Here is a 17,500-nt window from a genome sequence, read left to right as displayed (position 1 = left end):
AACCAGCACATTAGAAAAAGGATTAAAAAAAAAAAAAAAAAAAAAAGACGCCAAACGGCCAAACGCCAAAACGGCAAACCGAAAGCCAAGCGCAGGCAAGCACGCCCGGCATCCCGTAGCGCCGTCACCTGGGAGAACAGCGCCGACAGCGACTCCTCCACCTGCTTGCACACGCCATACGATGCCACCATGGCCGCGCGTCGAGTGTCTGTGACGTCATCGCCGCGTTCAAGCTGAGGTTGACAGGAATACCGCGCTTGCTCAAGTTACTGCGCCGATACCACACACCTGCTTGCTACCTCCTGCTTTCTCATGCTCTTTCTTTATTCTACTTCTACTGATTCCTCTCTTTCTTTATTTATTTTTTTATTATTATTTTTTTTTGTCTATTTCCTCCTTCTCCTTCTTACTATTTTTTTTCTCTCTCTATCTTCGTTCTCTTTCCTCCATCTCCTAATTCTTTTCCTTTCTGTTTCTCTTTTCTCCTCATTCTCCTTCTCCTTCTCCTCCTACTCCTCTCCCTTTCTCGTTCACTTCCCTCCTTCTCCTCCTTTTATTCCTTCTTTCCTCCTTCTCCTCCTTTCATTCCTTCTTTCCTCCTTCTCCTCCTTTCATTCCGCCTCCTCCTCCTCTCATTTCTTCTCTCTCCTTTTCCTCCTCCTTTCACAGTTTCTCTTTCTTCCTCCTTCTGCTCCTCCCTGCTTTATCCTTCTCCACCTCGCTCTCTCTCCTTCCTTCATTCTTCAACTAATCCATCCCTTTCTCTGCCTTCTCTTTTCTTCACGTCTCTGTTTTTCACATCTCTCATAATCCCTTATCTTTATTATTTTTCCTTTTTGCCTTATTCGTTGCCGAATATTATACTAAACAGATAAAGAATTTAGTAACCAATTTTGTGCACTTTAATTAACAATCACTATTTTAATTGTGTCATAATAAGAAATAACAAATCAAACAAACGAATAAACAAATAAAGAAGGGAAGAAGAAAGAGAGAGAAAGGATTGTGATAATAATCTAGATTCTAAGATACACACGATAGGTAAATAATGACGTAATTGTGTGTATTTATGTGTTACATCATTTACTTCTTTCTTTCAGTTCTCTCATTTTTCTTTCTCTCATTTTTTTTTTCTTTCATTTCTCTTGTCTTCTTTCAGCGTCTTTCACTTTCATTATTCTTTCTCCCTTTTTTCATTCCTTGATTACTGTCTGTCTGTATGTATGTACAGTATTACAATCATAAACGCCTGTAATTACTTCATTTATCTAAATGTATGTGTATAAAAAAGGAAGAAAAACAAAACAAAACATATACGTGTACCGTAACGGAAACCATAAACCTAAATAAATGAGAATAAAAAGACACCTTCCTTGAAAAAATCCCACCTCCTCCCCCCCCCCTTAATAAAACAAAAACATATAAACAATCGAGAAAAAAAACAACAACAACACACCTGCTCAATAAGATCTTCCAGCTTGGCTCTGACGGCGAGTTCCTTCTCGGGGATGGACTGCGAGATGACATCCTGAGGCGATCCTGGGCGAGAGATGGATGCTGTGGCGGCTTCGCAGGCCTGCACAGCGAATGCCAGGCGGGATTTTTCTCCCAGGAGCTTGCTGTGCCAGGACTGTAGGGGGAAGGGGGGGGGATGAGAAGGTTGCAGGATGTTTAGGGATGTCGGTGATCACTAATAGATGACGATATGGTAATTGCAACATAATAACAATGAGAATAATGATAGTAGCATCGTAATCTTCAGCCTTGCATGCATATATATAACCACCATTACTTCTGCTTCGGCTGAAACCGAGCCGAGCGGGCCCGCACTCACCCTGGTGCACTCGAGGTGGTACTTGGCCTCCTCCATGCTCTGGATGGTGGTGTCGTTCTCCTCGTTGATGACGGGCTCCCAGTCCTCCAGGTTCTTCTGGATGGACTCGAGGGTGGCCTCGTACTCCTCGAACTTGGCCAGGGACTCGTTGAGGCGCTTCTGGATGTGGTTGGCCGTCGCCAGGAGGGAGTTGTAGCTCTCCTGGATGTTGTGGAGTTGCCGCTCGATCTTGTCCTGGATGGAGGGCACCGTACCGATGTAGCGGTCGATCTGCATGCGGCCCTTGTTCTTCACCTCGTCGAGCGTCCCCTGGTACTCGAGGATCTCCTCCAGCTCCTCGTTGTGGCTCTCGATCTGCTCCTCGGTCTGCTCGCGGTTGCAGATGTACAGCGAGTTCTCGGCCATGAGCTGGAAGCTGATCTGCAGCAGCCACTTCTCGGTGTCCTGGAGAGCCACCTGGTACTCGTTGAAGTCTGAGATCTCCTCCTCCAGCTTGCTGGTGATCTCGTTGCAAAGGTTGTTGAGGCGCTCCCACTTGGACTCCGCCTCCTCGACGCGCGTCAGGATCGAGCTGTTCTGCGACATCTCGGCGAACTCCTCGGCGTCGTCCAGCAGAGTCTGGACCTCCTCCTGCTTCTCCTGGATCTGCAGCGAGATGTTCTTGTAGCGCTCCAGGAACGTCTTCATCTCCGCCACCTCGCCGCGGGAGTCGGGCGTCTCCACCAGCAGCTCCTCCACCTCCACTAGCCAGGCGTCGAGGCGCGTCTGGGACTCGGCGAACTCCTCCCAGCGGCTCACGGCGCCCTGGACGCGAGGGAAACACGGAAAGCCATTAGTGCCTCTTGCGGGGAACGTTACCAGAGAACAGTATTACATCATCTTCACCTACATAATTCAGCATATTCATATAAAAGGAAACGACAGAAAAAATGAAGAAAGGCGTGAGAAAATTCCAGAGCGAGGCCTCACCTTGAGCTTCGAAAGCGTGGAGTTGAGCGAGATGTTGAGTTGGTCCCACTCGGCTCGGAGTCGCGTGAACTCCGTGCGGATGAGCTCCTGCTGGTCCACCTGCGTCACGTTGAGGGCGCGGGTGTAGGCCTCCGCCAGGACGCCCAAGAGGTGCTGTCCTTCAGAGAGACGGGTGGACACCAGCTTCACGGTCTCCAGTTTGTCACGAACCTGCGAGTCAGTAGGTTGGGTGGTGAGGTTGGGTTTTGCCGTGTGCTTTGTTACTAGTGTGTATATATTGGTCCATTATTTATGCATATATTTCTATCCCACCCTCTCTCTCTCTATCTATCTCTCTCTCTATATCTCTCTCTCTCTATCTATCTCTCCTCCCCCCCCCTCTCTCTCTCTCTCTCTCTCTCTCTCTCTCTCTCTCTCTCTCTCGCCATCTCTCTCTTCGACTCTCTCGTTCTTCCTCTATCATCACCCCCCCCCACACACACACACCCGAGTATCCCAAAATAACCCCCCCACACACACTCCCATCCCCACACTCCCACCAACCCATACACCCCTAAAAAAAAGGAAAAGCCAAACAAAATTACCGTAGCCTCGGATCCCGTCTCCTCCTGGCAGTCGTTGACGGTGCCCTGGGATCGGTTGAGCCAGCACTCGAAGTCGTCCTTGGCGGTCACGAACTCGGTGTGGTCCGTCAGCGTCTTCTGGGCGATGACTACGAGACTCTGCGTTGTCGCGGGAGAAGAAGGAGGTGAGGGAAGGAGAGTTAGAGATGAGGGAAGGAGGGTGGAGGAGAGGTAGATATGTCGCTGGTGATGGGGGGCTCTTTGTGTTTTTTTTGGGGAAAGTGTGTGGATGGTATGTTGGTATGTTGATGAGTTTGGTGGTTGGGAGGTTTTGAGGAAATTGAGGTTCTAGAATGATTTGATATGAAAAAAGGTTGAGCTTTAAAAGAGTAGTAACTAATTGGATTCTACTGAAATATCGTGAACATCCATCACGTCAATTCCTAAGAAAATAGGAAAATGATACTGTAAAGCACAGAATCAAATCAACACACGAAAAAAAAAAATCATACCTAAAATTCCCTTAAAAAAAACTAACTCATAACTAACCGACACACAAAAAAATCCTCCTCTGACAACCCCCCACCCCCCCCAAAAAAAAAAAAAAAAATCCTACCTGAAGGTTGGTGAGGACATTGGTATAGTTGGACTGCAATTGCACCGTCATATCCCGGATGGGCATGTGGGCGCTGTACTCCATGAGCACCTCGCAGCGGTCGTTGACGATCTCCAGGTCCGTCTTCTTGTTGTTGGCCTCCAGTAGGAGCTCCTGTAAAGACGTCTTCAGTTGTGGAGAGGGAAGAGAGAGAGGTCAGTCAAATGGGCCTTGGAGAGGAGGGTCTGGCGTGGGGGGGTGGGGGGCGGGTGGGGAGGGGAGGGAGGGGGGGATGGGACCGTTGGGGGGAAGGTGTGTAGGTGGGTGTGGTGGGTGGATGAGTTGTGGGGGGGGAGAGGGGGGGGCTTGTGGGAGGGGGTGTAGTTTGTGGGGGGGGTTGGGGGGCTTGAGGGGAATGGAGGGGGGGTGAAGAGGGAATGAGAGGAAGAGAGAGGGAAGAGGGGGACGGGGGCGAAGAGTAGAGAGAAAATAATGTGAGGAGGAGAAAAAGTGGAAGGGGGGAGGAGGGAGAAAGAGAGATAAAGAGAGAGAAAGATGAAGCGAGAGAGGGGAAGATAGAAAGGAGAGAGAGAAAGAGGAGAAATAGAGAAAGAGAGATGAAAATAGAGAGAGAGCGAGATAGAGAAAGAGGAGACAGAGAGAAAGAGGAAAGAGAGATGCAATACCAAGGTAAATAATAAACAAAAAATAATAAAAAATAGGGGTGGGGAGATGGCGCATACATGTGCTTACTAGGCAATATTTCTAGTTAATTGGAGAAAAAAAGTTAACAGTAACTTTGCTGTCTTGTAAAAGCTCAGCTCGCCGATTTCTTTTAAACATAAATTTTAGTAGTTATTAGAGGAAAATGGCCTTTGATGGACATAAAAATGCTAAAACATTATCCATTAAAATGAGACAAAAATATGTCTAATAAAAATTTCATAAAATAGTCAGATTATACAGACCTGCCAAGATAATTTCCTTTTCAGAGTAGAATTAAATTGCTTAAGATAAATATGGTCATTTAGGAGATCTATATATTGTTTATTTACTGTATGTACACGTGTATATTTTTACACACACACATACATACCTATATTCACACACACACACACACACACACACACACACACACACACACACACACACACACACACACACACACACACATCCACACCCACACGCACAAACACACCCACACAATAAGACATGTATATGAACATAAATGAATATATATATATATATATATATATATATATATATATATATATATATGTATTATATATATATATATATATTATATATATACTCACACACACACGCACACACATATATGTGTACATATGTATATATATATATATATATATATATATATATATATATATATATATATATATATATATATATATATATATATTATATATATATATATATATATATAATATATATATATATATATATATATATATATATATATATATATATAATATATATATATATATATATATATATATAATATATATATACATATAACAATATACACACACACACATATATATAATATATATATATATACATATATATATCATATATATTATATATATATGTATATATATATATATATATATATATATTATATATATATATATATATATATATATATATAATATATATATATACTCATCACACATACAAAAATAACTTTTAAAAAATTGATCACTCGAAGAATTTACAAAATGAACAACATTAGTTTAAAATGTCACTATACGAAAATAATTAACCACAGAAACGATTTGCCGAAACTACTCGAAAGTTACTTTCAATGCGAAACGATAACTAATTACAATAATTCAAATTGACTAGCGACTATTTATAGCAATTGGCAGGTCCGCAAGGCAACAGTAATTTCATTTACATCAACAGACGTTTTACTTCGTCACAAATACGACTAGAAGGTTAAGACACATAATAGTTAATGAGTATTATGAACCCTACCAGCTACTACGTATAAACAGGACACGTAGCGGAGGTTCTAGTCTAAGTTCGAGACTATTTAGGCCTAGCTGTTAGGCACGTGGTAATGACCTTTAAAGGGGAGGGGGGGGAGGTCAGATTGGGGGTGAAGGGATTAAGAGATTAATCGTGAAAGAGGTGGAATAGGAGAGATAAGGAAGAGGTAGAGAAGTGAATGTTAAGGGGGGGAAAGGAATCAGGGAAATTGACTCACGAGATGTTAGTAAGAGTCCCTAGAGTTAGTGAGTAGTACTCGTCGTCTACACTGCTATTACTTAAAAGAATTAATATTTTTCAAAATAATTGTAGCATACATTAAAACATGGCGAAGCAGAAATAATATGCAAAATTAATATGCGGCGATTACATAAGAAAAATAAAAACGACCGAAAAGTAGAGCACTACAATCTATAATTAATGCATCTTTATCTCACGATGGTTTTTCTACGTCGTGATTGGACCATCCAAATCTACGTTACATAAGCAGTGTAGACCTAGAGAGACAACGACAAAGACGGCAGCTGGAGGCCTGTCTCGAACGACGTACCTTCCACTTTTCGAGGTCCTCTGGGGTAGGTTCCTCGGGCGAGTGGGACACCTGCTTCTGGAACTCGGTGAGCCACTCGCTGAACGCCTTGTGGGAGTCGAAGAAGTCGTCCCAGGCCTGGAGGCACTTCTCCATGGTGCGGCGGGTGTCCGCGCTCATCTGCTGGAGGTTCTCCCACTCCATGCGGAGGGTGTCGGCCTCGGTCTTCAGCGTCTCTCGGCCGTCTGGGGACGTTGAGGCCATGATGGACCTGTTTAGTGAAATGGCCTTGTCGATGAGCTCCTCTCCTTCGGGGAACTCTTCGGCAATGTCCTCTTGCTGCTGCTGCTTTTCAATGACCTCCTTCTTCTCGCCATGGCTGTCAGCGTATTGCTGCACAGTTATGCGGAACTTCCTTAGCCAGTCATTGGCCTCGACTGTGGCCTGGTAGTAAGCCTCATGTTCTCTTACATAAACCTCCAATGTCTTGATGTTATCAATTACCAACTTCTTAATAGTATCATACTTTGTGATACATTCTTCAACTTCTTCCTCTGAGTATCCCTCATCATTCTTCTTAGCAGCCAGGCGTTCCACCATGTCACAGTGAGCAGCAATATCTCGCAGCAAGATTCTGTACTTCTCTAGAGCAGCTCGCTTGTCACTCAGCTCACTGAACAAGACACCCTGTTCAGTGGCCTTAGAGTGGAGTTCTTCGAGCCATTCGACAACTGTCTCGCGCATCTTATCTGTTTCTTCACGTCGAGATAGCTTAGAGCTGATGTTCTGCTGCAGGCTGTAAATGTCACCCATGAGCTTCTCAAAGTCCTTGCGTACACTCTCTGTATCTTCCTGTATCGTGGCTGCACCAGCCTGTTCTGTGTTCAGTATGACGCGTTCCTTTAGCTCCAGCACGTAGCGTAGCTTGTGTTGGCCTTGTTCCAGAGTGCTCTTGATGGACTTCACAGTGGCCAGCCTCTCTTTCAGTTCATCCGTAGAGGTGGTCTCGCCAGCACACTCCTGAAGCTTCTTACGAGTGCGGTCAATCCAATCATTGCACTCGCTATAGAGCTGGTTGTGCTGCTGATGCTCCTGGAAGTGCATCTCCAGGCGGCGCATCACCTCCTTGGCAAGTGATAGCAAAGTGTTATATTTTGTAGTTAATTGTGTGACGGCATTACTCACGCGGGAATCAGCACAAGTCTCAAGCAGGAGCTGGGCTCGCATGTTCAAAAGATCCAGCGTCTTCTGCCAGTCAAAAATGCTCTGGAGGAGAGCCTGGAATTCTTCCAGGACTGATCTCTTCTCCATCACAGTGTTTTGAAGCTTGTTGTAAGTCTGTACTTTGCCGTCCATCTTGGCTAGCCATTCTTCACACTCTCGGAATTTGTCTTCATATTCTGTCCATTTGACAATTCCCATTTCAAGAAGGTTCTTTGTCTTACCCACTTGACCCCTGAAATAAAGATTAATGATTAATATATAATATGTACAAAAAACAGCAGTCACTAAAATTTCAATTACATTTGTTTCAGAAATGGAATAAACTCAAACACAAAGTACTTACAGGAAAGTGTCAAATTCGTCTTGCAGGAATGCCACTTCCTCTTCTATGACTTCTTTGTCCTCGTCGTCAGCCAGGTTGCATGCCCTCTCGGCCAAGAGGAAGGCCTTGTCTAGCTTCTTTTGGCCTTCTTCCTGTTCGTTCTGCAGCATCTTGAGGATCGTTGCTTTACCGCTGATGGTGTCCTTGTCGCCAGTTGGCTCGGCGCATTTGGCCATCCTCTCCTTGGCGGCCCTGAGCCAATGCATGAACTCATTGCCTGCATCTACAAACTCCTGGTGGTGGTCAACCATATCCTTCTGCTTTTCAAGGAGTTCTTTAGCTTGCTTACTTAGGCTCTGGTATTTACTAGAGATCTCTGAAGCATTGCTCTTCACCTGGCTTGCCTGGCTTTCTGTTGCCTTTGAGGTAACAGACTCTATCATAGGCTCAAAGGATACAATATCCTGAACAATGCTGCTTGTACGGCGAAGGTTGGCCTTGCGCTCTCCAATGCTCAGTGTAGATATTCTGTGTGACAGGCCTGAACTCCTCTTGGAAGAGGAGGCCATGGCAGTTGTGAGCTGCTGGAGTCTGGCCTCTCTCTCACTAATCCATTGCTGCATATTGCTGTAAGAAGCACTCATGTCAGCCCATTGGAGGAGGTTGGTCTCCAGCGTTACTTTAGCACTTGACAACTTCTTGATTAGCTTGTCCCAGTCATTTTGAAGTTCTTCTAATGAGTCATTGATGGTGTCACGTCCGTCTGAGCGTGTGTTGCGCAAAACCTTTTCTCCCCAGTTGACAGTCTGGTGAACAAGGGCTTGACCCTCCTCCTGTTTCCTCATCAGAGACTGGATCATCTCAAGATGTCGCTCAAGACTTTCCTTGCCCGAGTCAGGAGACATGTCGACGCAGTCCCGCACAACCATGCGAGCATTGTCGATCCATTCTCTTGCTTTGCTCATGTAGCTCTCATACTGGCGATGCTGGTCAAAGCTGGATTCGACCTTCCTGAGGACATCCTTCGCCATGTTAATGAGGACCTGGTAACGGGAATTGAGGTGCCGCATTTGGTTCTGTACGAAAGAATCTAGGTGTGTTTCCTGGAGCGTCTGGGAGAGCTCGTTCAGTTTCTTCAGTTGAACTTGTTGTTTTCCAAGACTTTCAAGTAGGTCCTGTAGGAAATGAATATTAGTATATGAATTATTGATATATTATGAAGGATAATCTTTTAAACAAAAATCATGGAAAAAAGACAGAAAACAATGTGAATACATGCTCTCACCTTGACATTATTGACCTGCTGTGTTTTCTCCCCTATACTGGCATACAGCATCGTCTTGTAGGCCTTCATGTCAGCGTCAGCCTTCTGCAGCCAGTCGGAAAGCTTTTCATATTCGTCTTTGTAGTCACGCCATTGTACAACTGTCTTCTGGAGATTCTCCTTCTGCTGAGAAATGTCCTGGAAAAGGCTCTCGAAGCTTTCCTTTACGGCCCTCATCTCGTTCCTGTAGTGCTCCTGGCCTGACTGCGAGGTGGAGTGGAGGAACACCTCACCTCGGTGGAGGAGTTGGTCCACCAGTATTTGTCCTTGAGCCTGTCTAGTGAGCAGGGTATCAAGGGCCTGCACTGCTGTCTCGATAGACAACCTGTCACCAAGATTCCGCTGCTTGAGTGCTGGAATCTTGTCTCTCGTCCTGTTGACGAAAGCATGGAGGTCATCATAGGCCTCCTTGTAGTGGCGATGGTCACGGTACTGAGTTTCTCGTTCGCTACGTAAGGTTTTGATGCGCTCTGAGAGATTCTCAAACTGCTTGAGGATGCCCTGAGCCTGTGAGGCAGCCTGGGCCTGCTGTCCACTAGCAATCATCTCAGAGGCCTTTGCCTTGAGACTCTCTACCTCATACTTCTCACATCGAAGCTTTTCCTCTAGACTCTGAAAAAAAAACATATAGCATTAGACCAAAGTAACAATATATTACATTCCACCATCATTTAAACCAAACATAAAAAAAGGGAATTCTTATATCATTTGTTCTCTAAATGACAAAACAATTAATACTAAACTTACTTTCAGTCTCTCCAGCTGAGCTCTCTTTTCTGACAATGTTGACTGGAACTGACTAACGTCAGAGAGTGTGTGCTCAACATGGTCGATGGTCTTGTTCAGCTGGTGGATGTTTTCCAGGAAGCCTGCCCATCGGTGAAGAGTCTCATCCAGATAGGTCTTAGTCTCGACCATCTTGGAGGCAAGAGCACTCCAGCTTTGCTGCAACTCCTCGACTGCCTGGTTGATCTGATCATGGCCTGCGGGAGCTGTGTTGGCCAGCACGGTCTGCGCCAGCTCAACGGTGCTCTGAACCTTGGAGAACCCTTCCTCCTTGTAGAGTAACAAGTCTTGAATTGTCTCCATCTTCTTATCCAAGTCATCTTGTGATGTGGCTGACAGGTCTGAGCAATAGCTAAGCTTTCTCTTGATGTCCCCGAGGAAGTTGTGACATTCTGTGACCCTGCTGTCGTAGTCAGCGTGATAGCTCACGTACTGATGCCACTTGCTATGCACATCCTTTACCCTGGTAGAGATCTGCTGGTAGCGAGCACAGAGCTCACTGACTTGTGATCCACGAGAAGAGTGGCTCTGGTACAGGTTCTGAGCTCGTTCCGTCAACTGGTCCATCTCTAGTTCCTTGGCTCTGATCTCACCCTGGAGGGCCTTCAACATCTCTAATGTTTCCTGCTTTTCAGGAAGTGTTGCTTTCAGGTTGACAGCATGGAGCTTGTTGTCTGTCTCTCGTAGCCAGCTCTGGGCGGCGTCCTTCATCGTTTCAAAGTCACCCCATTGGTTCAAGGTGCCCTCAAGTCTCTCGATAGTTGAGGAGACGGCCGAAATGAGACCCTGCCACTCTTGCTGGGTGGTGTCAATCTGGGTGCGAATGTTGATCTGTCCAGACTCCACTGTTCCAGGAATCACTTTCTCGCCAAGAGTACGAATCTGCTGGATCCTTGGCTCTTCCTCTGGCAGACTCAATTGCAGGTTCTTCAGCTTTTCTAGGTTTGCACGAATGGTAATGTGGTCGCTGCTGGATTCACCCCACATCTCAACTGTGTTGTGAGTAGCATCGAGCCATTCTTGAGTTTCGTACACAGCCTTGCAATATTGCTGGTGGTCACTGACGATGGCTTCATATCGCTCCAGGTAGGTCTGTATTCTCTGCAACATTTCCTGGTGGTGAGCCGATGCTGATTCGAGGAAGGAGTTGACCCGGTCGGCTCTTTCTGGAAGGTTCTCGGCCTTGTCTCGCACATCAAGGATGGTCTGCTGTTTAGCAAGGATATCATGCAACAACATGCGGTAGGTCTGCAATTGTGCACGTTTCTCATCCAAGGTTGTCTTGAGTTCGATGTCATCTGGCATCTGTGCCTGAGTCTCCTTCAGCCACGTCTTGAGCTGTTCACTGGCCTCCTCGAAGCTGGTCCACCTGCCCATCTTCTTCTGCAGGTCCCTCTCCATTGTGGAGGAGCTGTCGAAGAGAGCGTCAAAGGCACTCTGAAGGTCCTCCAGCTGGATCCTGATGGCTTCTCGTCCGTCGTCGGAGGTGGTTGGGTAAAGCTTCTCCCCGAGCTCCACCGTATTGTTGACGAGGGAGAGAGCGTTCTGCTTCTCCGCCAAGAGCTCGCTGATGATTCCAAGTCGCTTCTGTAAGGTTGCTCTGTCGCCTTGCATCTCAATGCACTTCGCCAACTTGTCCTGGGCGGCAGTGAGCCAACCCACGCTCTGGTTGTACTTGTCAATGAAGGATTTGTGGTCACTCACGCTAACCTCACACTTCTTCAAGATCTCCTGCAGATGACAAGAAAATACATCGACTGTTACGACGTCCTTAGACAGACAAACCTTAGTCCCGTGGCAATTGATTTGTTTTGCATAGTTTTTTTTTTTCCTTCAGTCATAACAATAACAACAAAACACACCACCGTTGTAAAAAAAAAAATATATATATATAAATAAAAATTCCCCCTTTCCCCTGTCTCCTCTTTCCCTTCCATCATTCCTCTCCTTTTATTCCCCCATCCCCTTTTCTCACCTTGGCAGTCACTTGCACAGCCTTGAAGCGTGACGTAATCTGCTGGACGTTCACGGAAATCCTCGTATCGCCGGACACGCCCATCAGGTCGGAGGAATCGTCGCTCATCTTATCGATCTCGCCCTGATTCTGCATGATGCTGAACACCAGGCCCTGTGGGGGTGCGGGCGGGGTAGGGTAGGTGGAGTGAGGGGGTAGGGGTGGAGGTGGAGGAAGGGATGATCAATTTGGTGGTTAAAAAGTGCGATTTTTATTGTTTACTTTGTATATATATATATATATATATATATATATATATATATATATATATACATACATACATACATACATATATATATATATATATATATATATATATATATATATATATATATATATATATATGATTATAGATACATAAATATATAGACAGATGTAGATAGGTATTTGACAGTAATTCATAACGATTTTTTTATTCATATACTTGACAGTAATTCACTTCATTCTGAATATATATTCTTTTCAAATTTACTATTTGAACATTAGTAAACGTCGACTGAAGGTAAAGCTGAAATTCATGTTATTAGGACGCTGTTTCAGTTTATCTTGAGTTATTTATAATGAATGATTGTGATTACCTGATTTTTTTTCTGTGTGCGCGCGTTTGTAGGTATAGGTGTGTACGTGTGCGTTTATGTATGTATGTGTGGGTCTACGTGTGTACGTGTGTATGTATGTGTGTGTGTGTGTGTGTGTGTGTGTGTATAAGTGTGTGTGTGTGTGTGTAAGTGTGTGTGTGTGTGTAAGTGTGTCTGTGTGTGTGTCTGTGTGTGTGTGTACGCGCGTGTGCGTGTGTATATGCGTATGTGTGTATGCATGTAATGGTAAATCATGTGAATGATAATTCATACTATAATCCACTATATTAATCAACATAAAGAGCGTCTTAAAGCATATTCAATTCTCGTTAGTAAAGCTATCGGAACTCTAACCAAAGGTCAGATATACTGATGAGAAGATATTTGGCACGAGAGTGTTAGAATACATATGTGTTTCCATTGTTTTCTATAAATCTAAGGATATGAAAGGATATCCATGAAGATAAAGCGACAAATAAAAAAATAAAAAATAAAAGACATAACAAGAGGTAAGACAAAATAGACGCGACGCATGGAGTACGAAAGGGCCGTTTTCTTTATGGTGTTGCTCAATGTTTTAAGGGGTAACTCATCCATATATTGTTTTCAGAACCCACCCAGTATTATGTGATATGTGTTAAGGTACAATTAAATGTTGAATAATTAGCCTGTGAATGTAAAGCAAACATAATTTGGCGATGTATAATCAGCTTGGTTTATCATTACTTTTTTAATCACATTTATTTATTTTCATGTTTTAATAATCTTATTCTTCTTTCCATCTTTTTTTTTTTTGGTATGGTTTATTGTTTATTTGTTGACGACTCCCTCTGACCTCCCTTCACGTTCTCTGCCGTGACCCCGGGTGTGGGTTGAGGGTCAAAGGTCAAGCCACAGCTATGGCCTCGTGCTTTGCCAAGAGCCACTCGATTCTTAGGCACAACTTGAGGGTCTTCTCTGGGTAAATGTGTCTCCATCTTTTTTTTTTTTTTTTTTTTTTCTTTCCGGTATTTTAGGCGTTTAGTTTCCAGAAACTTTTTTTTTAACTTCAACTTCGATTTCTTGGCATGGTGCAGAGAGAGACCATAATGTAACATAAATAACATATCTATGTAACACTATTTCTCTCAGTCTATAATAAATGTTTATGTTTTTTCTTCTTCTTCTTCTGTTTTCGTCTACGTGGATTAAAGAAAAGAAAAGAAAAGAAAAGAAAAAAACAAAACAAAACACACCCGTCTATCCATAACACACCGACAGAATCTTTTCCACCATTTCGTTCCAATCTTTTTCCTAATCATTTTTTTCCCAATCTCCCATGGCCCTCGTCCTCAAGAAATGCCTAAGAAGGTCAGTCTTCTCTCAAGCTCATCCTCTCGCCACAAAGAGATCATCAAAAGACTTACTTCAATAATAACGAGACGAGGTCTTACTTGTTCAAGGTTATCAGCAATTGCAATGAACTCCTGCACAAGCACGTGCCGGCTATCAACTACTCGAAGGAACTCCTAAAATTAAGGACGGGATTAAGGAGATTAGTTAGGATTACGACACACACTTTCTCTCTCTCTCTTTCTCTTTCTCTTTCGCTCTTTCTCTTTTTTGTGTGTGGAGAGACAGAGAGAAAGAGAGAGAAAGGGAGACAGTTCTTCCTTTTGTTTATATTGATTGACGATTTGAAGGTGTGTTGATATCATTATTAATCACTGATATCATTTTTGTGTTAGGTGTAACTGATGACGTAAGAGTGACGTCACAAACAGTGGTGACGTCATTACTATTTTTTTGCGTTAGGATACACATAATTCGATTACCACTGATATGAAAAAAAGAAATGTTGAATATTCAATTGAATAAAAAAATAAACCATCGTCATTCAATACAAAGGAAGAACTAATATTCTTATTTTTCTTGCCACTTAGAAGATATTTTTTCCACTTTGATATTTCGATAAAATCATCAAGACAATGATTAAGAACACTCACGTTATTCGGTTATTCAAAAAGTCTAATCATTAAATACTTCCGTTAGCAAAAACAAACTAGGATCAATAATTAACTATCTACGAAAACAAGTAACATCAATATTAAGCTATGTCTACACTCGTTCCATTATGAAGTTATTTAAGTTGATTATAGGCCTAAGTGTGGCATTATACTTGCAATGTGTTAATCTAAGATTTAAATAAAATGTACGTTACCCCTACCTTTATACATACATACATACACATACACATACACATAAACACATACACACACATACACGCAAATTTAAATAAAATGTACGTTACCCCTACCTTTATACATACATACATACACATACACATACACATAAACACATACACACACATACACGCACACACACACACGCTCACACACATACATATAAACACACACACACACTCATACTCACACTCACACTCGCACTCGCACTCACACTCACTTACACACACACACACACACACACTCTCTCTCTCTCTCTCTCTCTCTCTCTCTCTCTCTCTCTCTCTCTCTCTCTCTCTCTCTCTCTCTCTCTCTCTCTCTCTCTCTCTCTCTCTCGCTCGTGCTCACTTTCACATTCACTCTCACTCCTTCCCTCCCTTCCAAGCACCCACCCACCATCCCTCCTCCCCTATCCAACCCCAACCCCTACCCTTACCCCAACCCCTACCCCATCCCACCCCGTCCCAATCCCCATCCCTCACCTGGAATCGCTCCATCTGCTCCGTCTTCTCCTGCAGCGAGTTCCTGGGGCCGTAGTTCTTGAGCGTGGCCTCCGACTCGTTCAGCCAGGAGATGATGCGGTCGAAGGTGCTCTCGTACTCGGTCCACTGCTGAAGCCGCTCCTCCAGCCCGTGCTTGACGTCGGCGAGGGTGCTGGCGAACTTGGCGAGCTCGTACCTGAAGGAAGGGAGGGAGGAGGAGGGAGGGGGAGTGTAAAGAGAAAAAGGGAAGGGAAAAAAAGAGTTAAGTGTTGAGTAAGAAAGTGATCGAATAAATAAATAAATAAATCGCTTGCAATCAAGCTCCTAATTCATTCTCTTATATGTCGTATTTATTAAAATTTTATATACATAATTTTGTATCAATCACGACAAAGGCAAATAGCAAGACCCTTCGGCATCACTGACTTCATATTGTTAATCTCCCTCTCGGTGGTCTCTCTGCCGCGGGCGGGCAACTTCTCGAGGATCTGGTGGGCGTGGGAGCCGATCTTGGCGATCTGGTTACGCCCGTCGCTCTTGGCGTCCTCGAGCTCTGCAATGCGGTCGAGGCGCTGCTGCAACATGCCCTTGTTGCCGGAATAGTCTGCGAGGAAGAGAAGGGACGGGGATGGTGAGGGAATGGGATGAAAGTTTTTCGATGTTGACTTATGAGATTATATTTTAGGAGTCTTAACTTTACAAAATTCTCGAAAATATACAATGGTTTCCGACGAGAGCACTATGGGCGTCAGAGTAATAAAACAATCCTCAGGACTTTATCAGCAAAATCCTCAAACACAAAACACCAAAAAAATAAAGCCCTAACCCTCAACCCCCCATCCCGCCCACCCATCCAACCCCCAACTTCCTCCTCACCCGTCTGCGAGTGCAGCTTCTCCCACATCTCCTTCTGCCACTCCTGGTGCGTGGCGTAGAGCTCCTGGTGGGCGCTCAGGTTGTCGGTCATCCACTCCAACTCCTCGATGTTCTTGCGAGTGTTGGCGGCGAGGGCTTCGTGCCGGGCTTCCACCTCGGCCATGGCGTCCATCACGTCCTTGTTGCTCGGGGACGCCTGCAGGAGGTAGCCCGCTCGCTCCTTCACCGTGTCCAGGACCCTCTTGTGGGAGGTGATGTCCTGGAGGGTTGTCTGTGAAGGGAAACGAAAGGGGTTATTTTTTTTACGGAGTACTCTTGTGTGATAGCATGCGTGGGATTCCTTATTTATATCATGGATTTTTTATACCATCAATATCCTCATCTAGTGCCCCTAGCCATGTCGAGTGGCAGACGTCGAGACGCACCCTGAGCTTGAGCAGCCTCGAGCGGAGTTCCTGGACGGAGAGCCAGTTGGACGGGTCGACCACGATGGTCTTCTCCATGTTGTCGAGCCAGTTCCTCGCCGCCTGGATGCTGTCGGAGAAGGACGACCACTGCAGCGTCTGGGCCTCCTGGCGGCGCTGCTGCTCGACGATGGAGGCCTCGATCTTCTCCCAGCGCTCCCGCATGGCCCGCAGGTCCATGCGCAGCCTCTCGCGGCCGACGGTGGCGGTGTCGGGGTAGAGTCGCTCGCCGAGGGCTGTGATGGAGCCCAGGCGGTGCGTGGCCTGCTCGCGCTCGCTCAGCAGGTGCTGCAGCTTGTTCTCCTTCTTCTCCGCGTCCTTCTCGCTCAGCAGGCTCTCCACCGACTCGTCCATGGTGTCGAGCCACTTCTCGTTCTCGTCGAACTTCTCCTCGTAGGACTCGTGGTCGGCCAGCACGCCGCGCCACTTGGTGACGGCCTCCTTGGTCAGCACGTGCAGCGCCTGGTAGCGGTTGCTCAGCTGCGTGATCAGCGGCTTGAGGCGGTCGATGCTCGAGATGCGCACGAGCGCGTGGCTCTTGTCCACGAACACGTCGATCTCGCGCTCGTAGCGGACAACCTCCTCGCGCTTCTGGTTCAGCACCTCGATGCGCGCCTGCTTCTCCTCCAGCGTGGCGCACGGCTGCTGGTCCTTGAAGAAGGACTCCAGCTCGCGGCACCACACAGAGTGACGCTCCAGGTCCTC

General features: G+C 45.3%; 2 protein-coding genes across 3 annotated transcripts in view; both read right to left on the bottom strand.

Moving 5' to 3' along the window:
• The window catches only part of LOC147471081 (muscle-specific protein 300 kDa-like), a 24,823-nt gene extending 11,095 nt beyond the window's left edge, over nucleotides 1–13,728 (bottom strand). Inside the window, exons 1-12 of the mRNA XM_086541372.1 lie at nucleotides 13,597–13,728; nucleotides 12,135–12,287; nucleotides 10,121–11,890; nucleotides 9,335–9,985; nucleotides 8,071–9,224; nucleotides 6,525–7,959; nucleotides 3,983–4,147; nucleotides 3,388–3,525; nucleotides 2,804–3,013; nucleotides 1,835–2,638; nucleotides 1,457–1,630; nucleotides 129–233 (exon numbers count right to left, since the gene is read on the bottom strand). Of these exons, the coding sequence (XP_086397498.1) occupies nucleotides 129–233; nucleotides 1,457–1,630; nucleotides 1,835–2,638; nucleotides 2,804–3,013; nucleotides 3,388–3,525; nucleotides 3,983–4,147; nucleotides 6,525–7,959; nucleotides 8,071–9,224; nucleotides 9,335–9,985; nucleotides 10,121–11,890; nucleotides 12,135–12,287; nucleotides 13,597–13,728 (6,891 nt within the window). The remainder of the gene's footprint in view (nucleotides 1–128; nucleotides 234–1,456; nucleotides 1,631–1,834; nucleotides 2,639–2,803; nucleotides 3,014–3,387; nucleotides 3,526–3,982; nucleotides 4,148–6,524; nucleotides 7,960–8,070; nucleotides 9,225–9,334; nucleotides 9,986–10,120; nucleotides 11,891–12,134; nucleotides 12,288–13,596) is intronic.
• Nucleotides 13,537–17,500, bottom strand: part of LOC122247325 (muscle-specific protein 300 kDa) — a 106,579-nt gene continuing 102,615 nt past the window's right edge. For both annotated transcript variants that reach the window (XM_086540536.1, XM_086540537.1), the window contains 5 exons: nucleotides 16,757–17,500; nucleotides 16,332–16,602; nucleotides 15,882–16,059; nucleotides 15,456–15,651; nucleotides 13,537–14,259 (listed from right to left, as the gene is read on the bottom strand). The exon at nucleotides 16,757–17,500 is cut by the window's right edge and continues 53 nt beyond it. In XM_086540536.1, coding sequence (XP_086396662.1) covers nucleotides 14,083–14,259; nucleotides 15,456–15,651; nucleotides 15,882–16,059; nucleotides 16,332–16,602; nucleotides 16,757–17,500 — 1,566 coding nt within the window. In that variant the 3' untranslated portion in view covers nucleotides 13,537–14,082. The remainder of the gene's footprint in view (nucleotides 14,260–15,455; nucleotides 15,652–15,881; nucleotides 16,060–16,331; nucleotides 16,603–16,756) is intronic.

This window comes from Penaeus japonicus, unplaced genomic scaffold (genome assembly GCF_977035675.1).
Source record: "Penaeus japonicus unplaced genomic scaffold, GWHDUDI00000001_assembly GWHDUDI00000010, whole genome shotgun sequence".
NCBI classification, from domain to species: Eukaryota; Metazoa; Arthropoda; class Malacostraca; order Decapoda; family Penaeidae; genus Penaeus; species Penaeus japonicus.
Note: the sequence above shows the minus strand (reverse complement) of the source record. Positions and strands in the feature narration are given on the sequence as shown.